This window comes from Myotis brandtii, unplaced genomic scaffold, assembly GCF_000412655.1.
Source record: "Myotis brandtii unplaced genomic scaffold, ASM41265v1 scaffold48, whole genome shotgun sequence".
NCBI lineage: Eukaryota > Metazoa > Chordata > Mammalia > Chiroptera > Vespertilionidae > Myotis > Myotis brandtii.
In genome coordinates, this window is record NW_005368341.1 from 4,107,747 (window position 1) to 4,128,345 (window position 20,599).

The window sequence follows — 20,599 nt, forward strand, 5'->3', positions numbered from 1 at the left end:
CACAGAAAGACAGCAGGGTACACTCTGTATCCATTTACGATGAGCTGATGGGATCCTCGCCCTGTGGGTGTCATCAAATGTGCCCTGGGCTTTTTTGAGCTCTTAATCCCTATTTAGGATTAACTGAAAGTGCTGTGAGTAGTACAAAGAAGATACCCAAATGACCATCCAGTTCCAAAATAACAGCTGACCTTCAACACTTTTCATAAGGTAGGGCAGAGTCATCCTGGAGGTGGGTGCTGTGGGTAACAGGCTTTTGTCAATGAAACAAAGTCATGGGGTTGGGGGGAGCCTAAGGAGTGTTTCGACAGCAGGTACCTTTTAGAAGAATCTAGCAATTAGTATATTTTCCAGGAAACTCATAATGGGGTTGAAGAATTTCTTTTTTTTTTAAGTGGAGTTGGGCAGAAAAGAGGACTTAGTCAATCCTGGTCTCATCGACCCCCAGTTTGAAGAGAGCCTCAGTCTCTGACATATCTGTCTGTCCATATGAGGCTGTTTGAGATACTGTCACTCACTCTACCTCTGGTTACTTCCTTAGCCCTTGTCAGTCCTTCACCCAAGAACGAGCCTTTTGTATTTCTGAAGGCTGTCTGCCTGAGTGTGCCTCTTTGGGCAGGGTGAGCATGGAGTGGTGAGAGAGAAGGGCCCCTTTTTTTACCTCTCAGATCGGCTCAGTCATTGGGGGTCATGGGGTGAGCATGGTTTTCTCACTCTAAGAGGGTCATCTGGGGCCTTCCTGTGGGCTGCAGGGAAGGCTGGCGTGCAGCTGCAGATTTTCGGTGCCTCTCAGCCTGGCCTCCGAGCCTTGCATTTCACCCAGAGGAGCGCAGTAACACTTTCATCTGTTTACATAGTGGATTTCCGCATAAGAGCTTGTCTGAAGCAGGGCTGGCTCACTAAGCACAGCAAGCATCAGTGTTGGTCTACAAGCCGGGAGTGTTAGTGCTCCCACTACTCATATCCCAGTGCTCAGCAAACAAAAGTCAGATGGAGCGAGGGACAGACCCCCCAGTGTCCCATTTCAGGGAACTCTTTACTGTTTTCTCTGATGCCTTGTTTATGTTCACCACCTTTCCATGTCTAGCCCACTCCCTGTGTTTGCTACAATGAAAAGATCTTCATTCCCTCCGTTTTGTTCCTTTGACCTAGATCAGTGGTCGGCAAACTCATTAGTCAACAGAGCCAAATATCAACAGTACGACGATTGAAATTTCTTTTGAGAGCCAAATGTTTTAAACTTAAACTATATAGGTAGGTACATTGTTATTAACTTAATTAGGGTACTCCTAAGGCTTAGGAAGAGCCACACTCAAGGGGCCAAAAAGCCGCATGTGGCTAGCGAGCCGCAGTTTGCCGAACACGGACCTAGATCATTGTGTTCTGTTTCCTTTGAGGCAAAACATACTTCTAACAGTCTTGTTCTTACCATGTTTTCTTATTTTGATTCCTGATATTTGTAAATGACCTTGAGATAGCATGTACCCTTTTATTCCTACTTCTTTTGCTTAAGTTTTATTTGTGATATTCATCCAGGTCATTTTTTTTTTACTTTGTTTTGTTTTGTTTTGTTTTGTTTGCTGTATATAGTATTCCATTGTGTAAACTTTTCCTTATTTACTCTTTCTAAATGTTGATAGACATTTGCACATTTTTAGTTTGGCTCCTGCAAATAATGTGCTTATACATACATAGATTTGGTGTGTGTCTGTGTGTGTGTGTCTGTGTGTATGTGTGTGTAGGCATTTCTAGGAGTAGAATTGCTAGGTCATAGAAAAATGTGTATATTTAGTTTCAGTAGATACTGCCAAGCTGTTTTCCAAAGCGGAGGGTCCCATTCTGGGTTCACAGTTAGATTTTTGTCCAGGAACACCTGCTGTGATGGAAGTGAACTTGGTATGTTCTGGGAAAAGGGACAGGCTAGATGGCAGGAGGAAATATGTGGAAACAACCCACTTCAGTTGTTTTGGTTCAAGTTGCAGAAAATGATGAGAGTTAAAAGTACGGAAATGAGAAGTTTTGAAGGTAAGCATCCAGATTTAATAATAAATTAAAAAGCTAGAGGAATATAAGTATTGGAATAGAAGAAGACAAAACATTAGATATAATTTTTTAAGCTCACTGGAAAGAGGGTAATTTATTTCTTATCTTTGTAAAGAGTCTTGGAAAATGAAATACTATCCAAAAAGATAACTTAGTGGGGAAATGGTTTAAGGAGCATTATTGGGGGGAATTTTTTTTGTTAATATTGATTCTGATTTTGGTGTTTCACACACACAAAAATGTGTTAATGTAGTATCATTGCCCGATAATGATTTTATTTTATATAATTTTGGGACCTGAGTATATCTTCTTACCCACATTCCAGTGGAGAATAAAGGCTCCTGGGTGAGAACAGCGTGCTTTTGGAAGTAAATGACCTCCACGCTGGTAAAGGTTGTGGCGTGCCCTGGTACTGAGGGTCTCGCCTGAGATCCCAGGCTCTTCAGAAGCTGTTCCAATTCATCGGGTCAAAAACCCTCTGTTTACGAAAAGCTAAATACGGATTTGCACGATTGACCATAATGGCTTCAATTTTGCAAGATAGTAGTATCAGAGAGCACTTCCAGTTGGTGGGATAATTTGAAAATCGCCCCTGCTTCAAATGGCTAAAATATTGTCCCTTTTCCTACTTCATCACTCCACTTTAAAAACAGGGACTGGGCTGGGGTGGAGGAGGCCTGTGGAGAAGGTGGGAAGATGTCAACTGGAGAGGAAGTCTCCATAGCCCTGGAAGCCCCTCCTTAGAAAGTTGCCCTCTCTTCAGAAGACTGCCCGTGGGGAGAGGCCGGATTGGGGGCTTCTTCCCGTGTGTGTGTGTGTGTGTGTGTGTGTGTGTAGATGAAAGGAGAAGAGAATTTGCAATAAGGAAAGAAGGCGTGGAGAACACAAAGCTAACAGTAAATCCTAAAGCTTGAGGCATTGGGAAAATGTGACTATTTTAAACTGTACTGCTCACTTAAAAATAGTCAAATTATACCATTATTCTTTTCGTGTGAGAGAGAGAGATAAAAATACGGTTTTTCTAAATTGGAAAATTTGCTGTAATCTTTCTGCTAATGACTGATTTCTTCCAACAGTGGCGAGGCAGTTTTTGCTCTGATAGGTCCATCAAGGAAACAAAATCAAGCGCATACTGCACGTTCTCAGAGAAAATTACAGTTTAGGTGTATGTTGGAGGTGGATAGTTAGACATTTTAATTGAAATAAAACAGTTTTACACTAATATGGGATCACTGGGTATATGTTTGTGGTACCTCTGCTCTTGAAAGCATTTAAGGTGGGTGAAATGTATATTAAAGCTTTTGCAAGAAAATTCCATTTTATAACACCCATCTAAGGAAACTAGCATTACTTCGTTTTTTAAACAATATAGATAGTATGTTTGCATTTAGAGGATGAATTTGGATTCTTTGTACCCCTTTAAGCATTTCAAAGTGCTGGAGCTTTTTGGCTGTGGACTTCTCTCATGGTGGGAAACTTCCCTTCAAGGGCAGTTAACACAGCCAATGGTTAAAGCCAGGGCACACACCTGGAGGGTGATCACAGTCGGCTCTATGCCTCCACACGCCATTTTCACTGACCTACTTTTGAAGTTTTGAAAGACTGCTAATGATTTATTCTGTCCGTTTGGAAATGACTTTTTCTAGCAGATGAAAACATCTCGGTTGGCCTCTGTTGCTGTTGGTTTAGTCAGCGGTTCTCAACCTGTGGGTCGCGACCCTTTGGGGGTCGAACGACCCTTTCACAGGGGTCGCCTAAGACCATGGGAAAACACATATATAATTACATATTGTTTTTGTGATTAATCACTATGCTTTAATTATGTTCAATTTGTAACAATGAAATTGGGGGTCACCATAACATGAGGAACTGTATTAAAGGGTCGCAGCATTAGGAAGGTTGAGAACCACTGGTTTAGGTGATGGCATGGGGCAGCGATTAATAACGAATGCTCAATCACAGCCAGACTTTAACTTTTTCTGTTGTTGTTAACCAACATTCGCTACTATGACTTCAGTAGTGTGTTCATCTTGAGGGTTTATAGGTCCATTGGTTTTAGAATAGGAAGGATTGTTATCTGGATGGCAGGCCGTGGGTCCTCCTTGTGATAGCGAGGGGGAGTGTTCATGACAACTGTGGACTCCCTGGCTCCATCTCAGATCCGCGGAATCAGAATCTTTGGCTGTGGGGCTTGGGAAGGTGTTTTGAAGGAGCTGTGCCTGGGGATGGGTTCACCCTGCAATTGAACAATGGCTATTGTGTAGTTCACAGCTTTCTTCCCCAGATGTGGGAACAGGCCCAGAGATGGAAGGTGACTGGTTTTGTAGGAATCACAACGCTGTCTGCTGGTGCTACTAGAAGGACGGTGCTCTTTTCTAGGATGTCACATGAGCTCATGTCAGGGCAGTCCCATCACTCTCTTAGTTCAGAACTGGAAGTTTTCAATTAGCCCTAAATTTTACCTGTGCCAGCATCACCTATCACTTCAATATAATATTCAGCGTGTGCTTGTTTTTTGAAAGATACTTTCCACCACTGTACCTACATGTTCAGAATCAGAATAATAGAAAGTGTACAGCGGCTCAGCGCGAACTCATTTTAATGAGAAGAGCTGCGCGTGCAAAGTACTTGTTCTGTCCTTACGCTGTTTTAATGGCACCCATTTTCCCCCTAGAACTTCCTTGCGCGAGTCTGAATTGTAGCCAGAACACTTCTGTCCTCTTCAGACCCTTAACTGTGATTAATATAAAAAGGCACTTGTCAAAAGGGTTTGAAATGGCAACCTTGCTATGGGAGCCTGTGGCAGCAGAGATAGGTCTGCATCCACTTACTCCATTATGTCATTTAACTCAGGAATTCAACAATTTGTCTTTGCTCCCTGCTTAAAAGAGGATGGCCGCCTAAGCTGTTGTTAACCACATCAGCAGGGTGGAATATTAGTGCCCTGAGAGCGAAACCACAACTTTCTGGGAGGATTGAGCACACACTGGAGAAGGCCCCCAGTGAAGCTGCTGAGATAAAGTGTGGCCGTTCAGCCGCTCTCCCTTTGCCTCCAAAGCCACTGCTTTTGGGTTTAACAGAAACATCCTTTTTGTGTTTATGTATTAACTAGAGGCCCAGTGCACGAATTCGTGCACAGGTGGGGTCCTGCTGGCCTGCCCTGATCAGGCCAGGTGGGGGGAGAGGCTGTGGGTGGATTGCTGGCTCGCCCCGCCCCCAATAAGGGTGGGGGGGCAATCGGGGGCAGGGACAGCCAGGGGGAGGGGCCATGGGTGGTTGGCCAGCCCTGTCTCCTGGTCGAACTCCTGGTTGAAATCTTGATCAAACTCCCAGTTGGGGGGACAATTTGCATATTAGCCTTTTATTATATAGGATGCACATTTTAGGATCCAAGAGAGACAGAGAGAGAGAGAGAGAGAGAGAGAGAGAGAGGTATTATGGTGCAGGGTTTGAAATAATGTAGCTTGATGAAAACCTTTTTTATTTTAATGGGAAACTTTTCGTTGATTTGCAGCTTCAAAAAGTGAATCTTTGGGAAATTAAAGCACATTAATTTCGTTATTCTGTGTGGAAACAAAAACGTAGAAAGTTAAAATTTGCATAAGTGAAGACCTTGATGATTTCAGATTATAGTGTGGTGGAGGCTAAGGAATAAGAGCCCATAGAATTTGTAAAAACAAATTCAGTCTAACCACTTAATGGCATGTGCAAGTAATTTGCCAATTAAATATTCCTAGTTATCTGAAAGATCTTCAAAGTAAAGAGTGGAGGTTCTTAATCTTTTTTAATTTCATACTTTCAGAATCATAATAGAAAATTACTTAGTTTTTCAAATCACTTGTTATTCAAAATTTTAATATATGAGTCAAGAGAAGGGTGGATTTTAAATATTTGAGGAAAATTATTGCTTTTTGAGAAACGTATAAACTATGATATTTCCAAATCACACTGTGCCTGATTCTTCATAAATATTTAGTTCCTGGAAAACATCTTTGATTAAAATTAAGACTTTAGATTTTGGAGTTTTACCATTTTATTAATGGTCACCTACTATGTTTTAGAACACTGGGCTAGACATGCTTAGCCCTAGGACAACCCTTGAAGATACATATTTTATTCCCACTTTGCAGATTAAGTAGATAATTTGAGTCAGTGTAGGTAATTTGCCTGATGTCACTCATTAGTAAGAGGCAGAGCTGACAGTTTCAGGTTTTTTAAAGGTAGCTTCATTGCATTCATTTAAAGTATAATTTAGTGGGTTTTTGTATATTCGCAGATTTGTGCAACCATCGCCACAGTCAATTTTAGAACAGTCTTAGGCAATCACTAATTTACCTTCTGTCTCTATGGACTTGCCTATTCTGGACATCTATAATAATAATCTATAGCCCTAGCCGGCTTGGCTCAGTGGATAGAGCATCAGCCTGCGGACTGAAGGGTCCCAGGTTCGATTCCGGCCAAGGGCACATGCCTGGGTTGCAGGCTCAGTCCCCAGTAGGGGATGTGCAGGAGGCAGCCAATCAATGATTCTCTCTCATCATTGATGTTTCTCTCTCTCTCCTTCTCCCTTCCTCTCTGAAATCAATAAAGAAATATATTTAAAAAAAAAAAATCTATAATAAAAAAGGGTAATAAAAGGCTAATATGCTAATTAGACCGAACGTCCTTCCGGTGTCATTCCGGATGAAACCAGGGCCAGAGTGAAGCAGCCTGGGTCCCGGGCGCCTGCCATCAGCAGCCAGAGCGAAGCCTGGGTCCCAGGTGCCAGAGGGAAGCAGGTGCCAGCAACCGGGGGAAGGAAAGCCTACTCTTGCACGAATTTTCATGCATTGGGCCTCTAGTTTCATATAAATGGAATCATACAGTGGGTGATCTTTTGTGACTGGCTTCTTAGCATAATGTTTTCAAGGTTCACTCATGTTGTCACATGTAACAGTACCATATTCCTTTTTATTAATGAATAATATTTCATTGCTGTGGATAATTATCACATTTTGTTTATCCATCCTTCAGTTAGTGGACATTGGATTGTTTCTATGAATACTGCTATGAACATTTGTGCACAAGCTTTTGGGTGAGCTTATATTTTCATTTCTTTTGGATATATAGCTAGAAGTAGAATTGCTGAGTCATATGGTAACTGTGTTTAACTTTTTGAAGAACTGCTAAACTGTTCCAAAGTAGCTGCATCATTTTACATTCCCACCAGCAGTGTGTAGGGGTTTCCGTTTTTTCATATCCTCACCCACACACATTTATTATTAGTGGAGGTTAAGTGGTATCTCATTGTGGTTTTAATTTACATTTTCTTAATGGCTCATAATATCAAGCATCTTGTCATATGTTTATTGACCATTTGTATATGTGGGTGTTTTTTTTTTAGGAATATCTACTCCAGCCCTGGCAGGCATTACTTAGTGGTTAGAGCATCAACTCATGCACGTAAGGGTCATGGGTTCAATTCCCGATCAAGGGCACATACCTGGGTTGCAGATTCAATCCCCAGCCCCGGATGGGGCATGTATGGGAGGCAACCAATCCATGTGTCTCTCTCACATCAATGTTTCTCTCTCTCCTCTCTCTTTCTACCCTCCCCCTCCTTTCCTCTCTCTCTCTCTCTCAAATAAATAAATAAATAAATAAAATAAAAATCAATCAATCAATCAATCAATCAATGGAAAAAAATATCCTTGGGTGAGGATTAACAAAAAAAGAAAAGAAAAATATCTACTCAAATCTTTTGCCTATTTTTAAAATTGGGTGATTTTTCTTTTTTTATTGAGTTGTGATAGTTATTGATATGTTCCAGAGTTCTTTATCAGATAATATGATTTGCAAAAATTTTCTCCAATTCTGTAGTCTGTTTTTTCACTTTTGTTGAATACAGAAGTTTTAAATTTTGAAGTCCAATTTACCTGTTATTTTCCTCCATTGCTTGTGTTTTTGGTGGCATCTCTAAGAAACCATTTTCTAATCTGGAGTACAAAGATTTTTGTTTGTTTTTTTCCCCCTCTAAGAATATCACAGTTTAACCTCTTTATGTTTAGGTCTTTGCTCCATTTTGGGTTAGCTTTTGTATGTGGTGTAAGGTAGGGTTCTAACTTTTTTCTTCTGCGTGTGATATCCAGTTGTCCCAGCACCATTTGCTGAAAAGACTAATCTTTCCCTAGGAATTGTCTTGTCAGCCTTTATGAAAACCAATAGACCATAAGTGCAAGGTTTTATTTCTTGACTCCCAATTCTGTTGCATTTGTCTATATGTCTATCTTTATGCCAGTACCATACAGTCTTGATTACTATAGCTTTGTAATAAATTTGAAATACAACTTTGTTATTTTTTTTCAAGATTGTTTTGGTTATTTTGGGTCCCATATGAATTTTAGGATCAGCTTGTCAATTTCTGCAAAGAAGCCAGCTCGAATTTTGATAAGGATTATACTGAACCTATAGATCATTTGGGGAGTATTTCCATTTCAACAGTATTAAGTCTTCCAATCTATGAGCATGAAATGTCTTTCTATTTACTTGGGTCTTCATTAATTTTTTTAAAGGTATTTTATAATTTTTAGAGAATACGTTTAGCATATCATTGGTTAAATTTATCCCTAAGTATTTTATTCTTTGTAAGGCTATTGGAAATGGAATTGTTTTCTTAATTTCATTTTTTGGGTTGCTTATTTTCAGTGTATGGGAACACAATTGATTTTTATATATTGATCTTGTATCCTTCAATCTTGCTGGACTCATTGAATAGTTTTTTAGTGGATTCCTTAAGGCTTTCTATATAAAAGGTCATGTCATCTGCAACCAGCTTTTAAAAATAACAATCTTTCTACTACAACTGTACTCTGTAGCCTGGGAAATTTATTAACTTGGGGGAAATTAGTTGACTTTGAGGTTATATTTAGGAAAGAAAAGTTGTCACTTTGTAGTTGTCTTTTTGTCACTGAGAAAGAAAAATACAGCAGACTTTTAGGCTCAAAACATTTGTAGAGAAAGCAAAGTCCCACAAATAAACTCAAAGAATCCTTGAGCTTATTTGGTAAAGTCTTGCTTTAAATAATATCACCATTATCGGTATGTTATGGGAACTTCCTATAGTCCTTCCGAACATAATTTGTTTGGCACAGACTGAAATAACAATGATTATACTTTAAGAGATAAGCATTCTAATTTGTTTTTACTTTAAGTAGGATTGGGTGAGCTATGAAAAATATGACCTTGAATGTCCAAAATATATATCCAGTGCTTCATTCATATTCCAGTGCTAATTCAGTTTTGCTTCTTTGCCTCTGTGACCTCAACCTGGTAAGATTTTAAGAACTTGTGTGTTAGGCCAGGAGAGACCTTCTTCTAATTCTTTTGAAGTGAATGATAAATCTGACAAGTAATGCTTATTTGAAAGCTGTCAGCAGGTGAGTTATGAGTTATAGTTATGTATATAGTACACTGAACTGTAAGTTACCAAGAAAACCTAAAACACTTTGAGTTTCCTCTTTTCTCTCCAGGAGTACAAGTTAGGTTTGCAAAAGTCGGGGAATGGTAAAGGTTTAGTGATAGGATGGCCCTAAGGTTGACGCCGGGAGTTTTTCTTGGTAAAGCTCATGGAATTTTCCACAGAAGCCCGAGTACAGAGCAGAATTTCAAAACCATTTTGGTTTATTTGTTTCTGATTTTCCCACTATAAGATAGGAGGCATATTCTTACCTTTCATTGTCTCACAAGGCATGGAGAAATCTTAAACAGTACAGGTCTATAGGGTTGACAATTTGTAGAGTTGAGATTATCTTAGGGATCACATACTGCTCTCTCCTGTAGTGTGACTAGATTTCAGTACTTCAGGCTGACATTTGCATGAGAAGTGAGCTCTGTGGAATAGCGGAAAAGGCTCTAGCCTTACTACCTTCTGTTACTTTCTGTGGGTTAATACCTCCTGTTACTTTCCTTCATGGAAAGGAAGGACCTCATTTTTGACAGCTGCCCTATGATTATTACATTACCACTTAATTTCATCAGGATGCTTGAGGGAAAGGAATATTTCACCGGAATGCAGAAAAATGGCCAGAAAGCCATTATTGTTTGTATAGTATTTCTCTAATGTTTTGTTGTACTGTAAAATTTTATTTACAGTGTAAAAAATTGTGTTTTTTCTTTTGCATCTTTGTCATTGGAACATCAGTTCTCATTGGATAATTTATTGTTCTAGATTAGAAGATTGTGGGAGCCTTCCTTAAACCTCTATTGGGCCTGCTTTACATAGATCTATAGAATTTGATAACTGGACAGGAGCTACAGATTATCTGAGTTAATATCTATTTTTACCACTGAAGACTTCCACATTCATAGCCATGAGAACAATACCTGGCACAGTGTGAGAGCCTATAAAATACCAGCTACCATTTAGTACAATCTGAACCCATTATTTGAATTCGAATTTGATAATTTCTTCTCAGGTGTTTTAGAGCCGAAGAAAACTTGTGGAGTCTCCCTCTACCTAATTCTTTTTACTGAGGACCACCCCTCCATCTCCGCAGATCCTCAGGGAGTCTTTCCTTTTGTAAAAAAAGTCCAATTCTTGATTCATTTCATTTTTCTTATGTCCTATCTCCTTTCCCCCCCCTAGAAGTAGAGAAGACAGAATAAATTCAAAGAAATTGAGGGTTGCCCTTTAAAACTTTTTATTTTGCTGTCAGGGCCAGCCAGAGGTTTTCTGCCACCTTTCATAAAATTTATGCCTGGCATAATTCTGATTTTTACTACCTTCTCTGTGCAAATACACACCCAACCTTAATGCTGGTGGTGGCACTACTGTTTCTTCATGGCAAGACTTTAAAATTTTCTGGAAACTTGAAACTCATGGAATAAAATCTTGTGGGTGTCATGGGGGTGGAAGTAAGAAATTTGGGGGAAACAGTGGAAACATGTGCCAACGTTTTTGGCATCCTTTATAGGACTAACGAACTTTGCTCTTTTTTCTTATTTTAGACACAGGTAAAAAACAAGGTATGAGGAACAGTTTACTCATAAAAATAAGCAGGTTTAGTAGTTATATTTGACAATGTGAAGGCCAGGACAGATTTCATTAATATAATAATAACCTGTATTCTCTCTAACCTCCAAACACACACTTTTGGGAAGGTGGGAGGAGGGGGTGGAGAGGGGCGGGGAGGAGGAGGAGACTAGCAAATAAAAACATGAAGCTTTAGAAAAGTAAGGGTTTTCATGTTGTTGTTTTCTTTTCTCTGTCAGTCCTCTTACAGTTTTGTAGTAGAGGCTAAAAAGAGGTGAAGAATCAATACTAGCACATTTGGTAGCCCATCTTAAAATGGGATAATTTGAACCATTTGAGAACTTCTGTCAAGCTAAACATATGCCATGGGAAGTTAAAAAATTGGTCTGCTGGCTTTTCTTCCCACCACCTTTGTCTCCAAGCATTGCTTGATAAATAGTGGAAATTTCTAAAGTTCAAAAAAGGTCTTAGTGCTGTTGAATATGTGCTTTAAGATTTATCTAACTGATTTCTAAATCCTCAAAAACGTTTCAATAACTCGATAAAGGACTGTATTTAGTGTCATATGTCTTTCTGTATGCACAGGGCTGGGCAAAAGTAGGTTTATACTTGTAGTACACATAAATAATACAGTAGTTAATAAATAATAATACAAGAACAACTCTGTTTTTTGTGTACTTACAACTGTAAACCTGTTTTGGCCACCCTTGTATATGTTTCCTGCTACTGAAGATTGAATTATATCCATTATGCCTAGAAAATAATTTTTGTTGAAACAAAACTTATGAGATTATGATATTATATATATAGTTTATTACTTTGATTTAGTTTCCTACTGCCTTTTACAAGTGTGTGTGTGTGTGTGTGTGTGTGTGTGTGTGTTGTTTTCCCCCCTTTATATGGTAGGATTATTAACTTTGATTTTTTAACTGATTCCATGAAGATTCCAACTTTTATTTCTGCCATGGTTTTATAATCTGTGTGTGTTTTTTGAGTTGAGTTACCTTTTATAAGAAGAAAGTAGCAATGTCCATTTAATAGCAGATTTTATAAGGGCGAACCTGAGTGGCTTTGTTTTAATCAACCTTTCTTTTCTCTTTTCAGAGGACGTTAAACAAGTCTTTGAACAGACCACAATTCATCAACGTATTCCATTTAACTGGGATTCAGAATTTGTGCAACTACATTTTGGGAAAGAAAGAAAGAGATGCCTGACATATGCGGAATTCACTCAGTTCTTGCTGGTGGGTCTCTTGAAAAGAGTAAATAAATGAAACTGGGGTCCCGGTTTACTTTGGAACTCTGGACCAGACCATCCCACCTGGAAACATTTCTCCAGCAGGGTGTAGAATGGGCTCCTACAGATTGGGTGGGAGCCCTTTCCAGGAAATCAAGTGATTTGATCAAAGATCATGTAAATCAGAAGGGGCAAACTTGGAACTTCAACTCTTAACTATGACTAGTTCCACTGCTATTTACCAATACTTCATTTTCCCCTGAGAAATGGGTAGATGTCTTTATTGGCATCTAACACTACTATCATTTCATCTGAGGCCTTGCATAGACAAGGCACAGAGTCTGGAACTTGGCTGCATGTTGGAGTTACCTGGTGAGCTTTAAAACTGTCATTGCTTAGGCCCCACCTCTAGAGAGTAGATATGGTTTGATTTGGGGTAGGGGGGTGGGGGGGAGGCAGACAATCTGGGCATTAGGACATTTCGAGCTTCTTAGGTGCTTCCTTTGAGAACCACTGTTGAAAGGGCACCTGCTGTCCATGTCCAGGGTTGAACATTTCTCTAGGAGTTGTCGACATTTCTCTAGGATGTGTCTGGCCTCGTCACTCCTGCTACCGCGCCCCCCCCCCCCCCCCCCACAATGTGATCGTATCACTAGACCACTGATGATGCCAAAGGAAGAGTAGTAAGAAAACAGGATTATAGTGTACTTTTCCTTTTGAAGCATACTTTTTAAAATGTTTTTTTAACTATGACATTAACATTTAGCCCCAGACACCATTACCTACTTGTGGGTCTATATGATAAACCACTCTTTCTTTTGGATTTTTAGGCATTTTTTTTGTTTTTCTAACAATTACATTCGATACTTTATTAAATGTAATATTTTATAAATGTTTTATTGATTGATTTTTTAGAGAGAGAGAGAGAGAGAGAAACATTGATTTGTTGTTCCACTCATTTATGCATCCATTGGTTGATTCCTATATATGCCCTGACTGGGGATCAAACCCACAACCTCAGCATATTGGGACGACGCTCTAACAAACTGAGCTACCTGGCCAGGACTTTTAAATGCAATAGTTTGAAAGAGTCATTTAATGGGATTTGTTTGCTATGTTTAAATTCAAGGTCTTGAGGAAAAATTTTGCCAGAGAAACCACCTTCTGTTCTTTGTCACTAGTAATGTCAGCAGCAGGTATGCTGATGTCCCTGCCTCTATTGTGTGCCCGAGACCTTGTCAGAGCCTTCTGAGGAGTGGGTGGAAACAGATGCGGGGTGGAGGTGGAGGTGGAGGTGGAGGATCCCCGGGGCTCACACATACACTGCCGTGTGCTCATTCAGTCAGCGTTTTGTGGCATCCATACCTCGGCACCAGCATATGTAATAGGTTGACTTTAATAGGTGCTTCTCATTTTGACTTTCACTGGTGGTGTTATGATGTATGAAGGTGTCATGCTGTTTACTCTGCTTTTATTTTCCTGGTCTTTGGAACTTTATAACAAGATGTCTTAAACCTGCTTTTGTATTATTCTTTAAAAAACATGGCCATGTCTACGAATCCCCATGGGCAATTCTATATCAACATAAACCTATGTGAATAACTCAGGTGGAGAATGGAATTCAACTTGGATTTTTGCTGTTGTGTATACAAGACACTGGCATGCAGTTGGAGGGGGTATTCATTTTGATGAGGAATAATTACAATAATTCTATTGAAACAAATGCCTCAAATTCACTTTATGGAATACAGCCTAATTAACTTTGAGTCTTAATGGGATGTTAGCAGAAGTAAGGCTGATCACGTTTTTCTTTAAGCAAGTATCAATTATGCTGCATTGAGTCGGCTGTCTACCACTCCCTGCGGCGTCTAGGTCTTTCTCAAGATGTGGAGAAGTCAGTCAAAGATGAGATGACTCAGGGATAACTGATGAGGTTTCCTGCTTCACCGTGTAGGGCATTCACTAGAGTTTGACTCCACTCTCTAATGGTGAGTGGACCCACCCCACAGTGTCCTGCCTAGGATGGTTGTGACTTTGTAGCCCAAATGCACATGCTCAACTTTTACTAGGTTCAAATAGCTCAGGTAGGGCCTGCTTTTATGTTCCACTCCAGGCCCAGATTGAAAGGAAGGAAGGGATGCATCATAATAGACTTTATATGAATGCCAATGAAATGCCAGTTTTGATGTCTGCCGTTGGGTCACCCCCCCTCCCCCCCCCACACACACACACTAAATGTTTTTGTTTGCTTCCTTTGAACTTCTTACAGATAGAAGTGAACTCAATCTCCTACGTTTCAGACTCTTGCTGTGTTAAGCACGCACCCGCCCCGCTGCTCTAGGGCAGGGCTCGGAGACACAGGCACCAGCTCCCTGGCTGGCGCCAGGCTCAGGAAAGCAGACACTCGGCTGCTGGAGACGTGAAAGAACTGCCCCCGTGCATGCTGCTACCTGTCACCTGCAGCCATAGGAGCAGCCGAGATGTGCTTGTGGCTTCAGGAGTCTGGGCAGTACGTAGAGACAGCACTGCTCCATCCCACTGAAGGTTCTGCAAGGTAGAACCTTCAGCCACTTGAATCCGTACACTCTTGTGTGTTACCTATGCTTGTGTGGTCAGTGGACAGTGCCATGCTCTGCACAATCAGATTTTCTTTTCTTCCTTTAATAAACGTTTTACTTTGTGATAATTCACCATGTGGCTGTGAGGACATCACATGCGCATCTGTGTACCATCCGGACCAGCTGCCCTCCCACCGAGACGGTGCTGGTCACAGGCATCCCTCGAGCGCTGAGTTGGTGTGTTGTTTTCTATATTTTGGTTATAAAGTTCATAAAGTGGTGAATACATTTGATATTCTTTGAACTAAACTTACCTTGTTCATACTTTGCATCTAAATTGTAGTGTTGAAGTAAGCAAAGCCTCCTTCCTGGAGTCTTGTTCCCAGGGAAGGGTTTCAGAAGGGGGTGGGGCCACAGTCCTGTGACTGCATCATTGATACCGTGGCCCTTGCTGCTGCAGGTTTTCATGCCCGGTTCTATCCTCTCCACTTCACGCAGGAGTGATGGCGTGTGTGTGTGAATGTGAACACAGTGTTATATGTGGGTAGGGATGTGTACTTTAAAATATCCTATAAACTTTCCACTCACCTCTCTCTCAGCTCCAGGAGCAAAGCTCTAATTTTATGGTGGCTAAGCTGAATAATTCATTGTAACATACTGAAAACAGTATTCTTAGAAAAGAATTTGGAGAAGTTTTTGTGTCCTATGTCTGCCAGAACTCCTGTCCATGTAACATCAAACTCTCTACCCTGTTTGGAAGTATTTTTTGTGCTGTGATTATTACTCACTTGGAACAAACCACTCAATTCAGCAAGTGTTTGCTGAGGATGCAGGATTTACTGTGAGGCCTTACGCAGAGGGCCAGAGTGCAGAGATAACAACTTTGGAGACACTTGTATTAGTCTAAGGGTTGTTCCTGTGTTTTTCTGCCTGATACTAGTAGTTCCAAAGAAACAATCATAAACAGTATGAAATGTACACTCTATAAGATTACTCTATTTTATTTTTTTTATTAATTCTCATCTGAGGATATTTTTATTGATTTGAGAGAGGAGAGAGAGAAACATCGATTGATTGCCTCCCATATGCATCTGGACAGCAGATTGAACCCACAACCTAGGTATCTGCCCTGACCAGGAATTGAACCCACCACCTTTTGGTGTATGGGACAATGCTCCAACCAACTAACTGCGTGTTGGTTACTCTCTTGTGGCATCAACCCTTATGGCAAATATAAACCTGAAATTAGCATTCAGAGTATGGTTAGAGCAGCCATCCAAAGTACGAACTTAAAGGGCACATACCAGCATAAGGTCGTCTAGTTAACTGCCCTATTTTACAGATGAGGAGATTGAGGCCTTTCACTTTACTAGAAGCTCTTAAGAGGTATCTCATTTGTAATTTTGATTTGCATTTCCCCAGTGACCAATGATGCCAAGCATCTTTTATGTCCTTATTGGCCACTTGTATATCTTGTTTGGAGACATGTTTATTCAGACCCATTACCCATTTTTATTAGATGGACATCATAGGCAACTGTGAGCACAGAGTTAAAGGCCTCTTAAACTCCTCTGCCAAATTATTCTATGGGGTTGTACTAAAAGTCATCCTAAAAAAAAAAAAGTAGAAATAGTAACAATCTCTATAATTTATAAAGTGCTTTTAAATATTCTGTTTCTGATAACAGCATCCCCAAAAACCCCGAGGGGTGATTATCATTATACCCTATTATATGCAAAAGAATAAACAGGCTCTAGGGCAACATTTTGCATTTACAGGTAATTTTCTGGGGAAAATGCTCATGTCTTTCATTAGGTTCCCAAAGGTATACCCCAAAAGACTACAGAGAAACTGTTCTAGAGCTTAGCTTCTTCCATAATAAGATCACAGGCATGTAAGGGATTCAAAAGTACGATGCTGTTGCCACTATAGTATGCTGTCTGCAAGGCCCAGGCTCCGAAGGGTTCATCTCTGAATGGGGTGTACAGTCAGGCACTGCCAGACGTTTAACATTTCTGACCCCTACCAGATATGACCATTAAAAAGGTATGTGTTCCTGTTCTTCCCATTTACTTTTTGATAGTGTTTTATAATCATAGGCATATATTTCACACATAGTTATTACAATTTAAATATAATCCACCCATAGGAATTTCTAGTGGTTCCAGTCTCTTAATAGGAAAGTCTAGGATTGCTACCAAATCCAATATACATAGGGTGTCCCCCCAACAATATATACACACACTTTGAATAATTATAAAGGCAGTGTTTATTAAAATACATTTCATTTTCAAAATTGAGCTATCAGCTGTTAAAGCATGATACATTTTTTGGGACACCCCATACTTGAAAACTATCTCTATTAGCTGCCTCCCATAGAGCGTTTTTCAGCTTAGATAATGCTTTGACTTACGTTTGTCCTTACAATCACCTTTGGTGTCAGGCAGTTGCTATTGTTTCTGTGTGAAAGATGAACACAGAAGCTTGAAGAAGTTTTCTAGATTTGGTCATGATGAGACAGGTGGAACTGACGTTGATTTTAGTTTTCCTAAATCTCTGTTTTATCAAATGTCATATAAAATTTTTCTAAAGTGATTCTTTTAAAAGACGGAGTTCTGGTCCTCTGTCCCCACCAAGGATCTGCTTCAGTAGGTCCTATATGTATTGGGCCTAAGAAACTGCCTTTCAAGCAGGCATCCTGACCTGTGGCATTCCAGGTGGTCCACATTGAGAAACACTGGTCTAGCCTCTGAAACCCTGACTGTTGAAAGCACAGAACCTGGTCTTCATCCCAAGGTTGATGGGGAGCTCTGAGAGGCACACATGATCGGATTTGTGTTTCAGAAAGATCACTCTGGTTATTGGGTGGAAGTCAAATGGAGGGGGCTCTGATGAAGGGGAGGAGGGCCGCTTGGTTCCTTCCAATCCAAGACAGAAGCAACTATGGCCTGGGCTGGAGGTAATGGTGATGAGCCAAAGTTAATTGGTCCAAGAGAAGTAAAAGGGATAGACCTGACCAGGCGTGGTGATAAGATGAGGTCGGTAAGGATATGCAGAACTCATGGTTGAATCGTTTTGGGCTTAGGCAAATGGGGGGATGGTAGTGGTTTGCTGAGATGGGGGTGTAGGAGGATGAGGAGAAGGCAGTTCTAATGAGGGCTGCAGAGCAGAGCTTAGCTTGTAATTGCCTTTCATGTGTGTGTTGCTGGGTTGTTCCCACCTCCTCTCCTCAGTTCCTTGGAGTAAGGATGATACTCTAGGACAGGGGTGGGCAAACTTTTTGACTCGAGGGCCACAATGGGTTCTTAAACTGGACCGGAGGGCCTGAACAAAAGCATGGATGGAGTGTTTGTGTGAACTAATATAAATTCAAAGTAAACATCATTACATAAAAGGGTACGGTCTTTTTTTTTTTTAGTTTTATTCATTTCAAATGGGCCGGATCCGGCCCGCGGGCTGTAGTTTGCCCACGGCTGCTCTAGGATCTCCACCTCTGGCCCCACAGACCTAGGCATTTCCAAAGAATTCCATTTCCCACTTTATGGAGCCAGTGCATTTCTTCTGTTTCCAGAGGCCTTGAAGAGGAATCATCAAGAAACCAGCAATGCTATAAATTGGAGGAGATTTTGAAGTTGGGGTTTTATTAGTTAGCTAAGAAACAGGATGGCTGACTTGGGAGGGAATCGGACTAAACATTATCTGTAATGTCTTCTCATCAAATAGCACTTAAGAATGAAGTTACCTGACCCAGTGGAGAGCCCCAATCATAAAGGTGGTGTGAGTGTTTACCTTTATTCTGGTTGCCCTTTTGTCAGAAGAGGATGAGGAAACCCAGAGAGGTGAATCATAGTGGGCAGAGCTCGGGGTAGAACCTAGGAATAGAGCTGCGTCTGGTGTCGCAGACTGGCCACTCATATTGGTAAGGACCCTTGATGTCAGATCATGTGATCCCCATGGCAACCCTTGTTGGATACCAAAGCATGTTCATGCTACTATGCAGCTGAACAAGTTTGGTTCTTTTTGTGAAGTCAAATTGACCATTATTTTGGCTTATGGGTCGACATGACCTACCGATCTGCCCAAGTCTTTTCTGTGTAAAATGGACATTTTGGTTATTCAGGTTCTGGTAGTTGCCACATATCCCTCGGCCACTGCTTCGAGTCAGCTGTGGTCTGGACTTTCTGGTCACCATCACTGTGCTTTGCTATTATGCTTGTCATGGCATCCTGGTTTAAGACAAAACTTTCAACACAGAAGGCTGTAGATGTTAAAAATTTAGAAATTGTTCCTCTTCACCATCAATCAGAACAAAACATAACCTTCAGTCTCTGCAACGTCAAATTTTCAAGCTTTGGAACTGATGGAACATTTTGGGTGTTATCAAAAAGCAATCCCTTGTACTAGACCTTGCTGAAGCCACGATGTTTAAACACGTCAGTGGATAACTAGCAAGGTCCTTGCTTCGGATTGAATAACCTGAGTCATTTGTGCCTCCCCATTGTCCCCAAACTTGCCATTTGTATTAGTTAAACTATCTAGACCCATGGTCGGCAAACCGCCTCGCGAGCCACATGCAGCTCTTTGGCCCCTTGAGTGTGGCTCTTCCACAAAATACCACGTGCGGGCGCGCACGTACAGTGCGATTGAAACTTCATGGCCCATGCGCAGAAGTCAGTATTTTGTGGAAGAGCCACACTCAAGGGGCCAAAGAACCGCATGTGGCTTGTGAGCTGCGGTTTGCGAAGCCGCAGTTTGCAGACCACTGATCTAGACCATGGATCTTTAGTAGCTGGAGATCTTGATTATATTTGCATTTTTAACATGTGAGTGCTTTTTATGTTGATTTTAAGTCGAACCAGATGGGATCTACGCTACAGGTTGGCTCCTGTTTCATCAATACATTTTGAAGTTCCAAAATGAAATGAGTAAAAGTAGCTTTTATGAGTAAGAGTTGTTTGCCCCCAGCTCTTCCAGGAGATTAGACTGTGTGTTGTATCCAAATGAAAGGCATTGCTAGTTTGGCGATGGGTAACCACAGAGGTGGTAAGATCCTGGTCACTTGGAGAATCAGATGCAGGACGTGTCATTCACATTGTGTTTTCTGCTCTCAGGGAAAAAGAAATCAGCGTTTGTTGTGCTGTGTTGTGTCCGTGGCGTTAGTCAGCTTGCTGTTTTGTTGGACAGCCTGTTGTGCAGGCTTTTACAGTAACATCCTGGTAAAAATGAACATTCCATATGGCATCTCCCCAGCCGTTACCCACTGTGAAGTTTAAGGTTAACTCAGAAGAGCAAGGAAATTTAGAGGGAAAAGCTCAATTCTTGGTTTCTGCCGAAGTGTTGCTTGCCTGCAGTGCCACAAATCCCGATTCTAAAGACCCTGTGAATTAAAGGCCCCACCCAGTGAATTAGGGATAAAATTTCACTGTGAACTGACTGCATGGGCTGAATATGGAAAGCACAGGAAGATGTTAAGAATGCGAACTACTTGTCTCTCTACCTATTCCATTGCTGAGTTCCATTGTTACTCTTTAAAAATATGTGGATCTTTAACTAGAATTTTTTTCTTCAAATCAACATAGGAAAATGAAAATGAAGTGGGTACTTATATATTAAATAGTGTGCAAGTTCTGATACTGGATGTAATATAGAGTTGATTTGAAATAGGGCTCAATGTGATGCCATAATTTATAAGCACACCTTCTTTATACATTTTTGTTCCTTGTTTTTTTAATGACTTGCCATTTCCCCAGA

The 20,599-nt window shown here is 40.7% G+C and overlaps 1 protein-coding gene across 1 annotated transcript in view; it reads left to right on the top strand.

The window, feature by feature from the left end:
* The window catches only part of SLC25A13 (solute carrier family 25 (aspartate/glutamate carrier), member 13), a 136,438-nt gene that overhangs the window by 43,523 nt on the left and 72,316 nt on the right, over positions 1-20,599 (top strand). The window contains exons 3-6 of the mRNA XM_014547556.1: positions 9,449-9,458; positions 9,552-9,585; positions 11,029-11,046; positions 12,158-12,297. Coding sequence (XP_014403042.1) covers positions 9,449-9,458; positions 9,552-9,585; positions 11,029-11,046; positions 12,158-12,297 — 202 coding nt within the window. The remainder of the gene's footprint in view (positions 1-9,448; positions 9,459-9,551; positions 9,586-11,028; positions 11,047-12,157; positions 12,298-20,599) is intronic.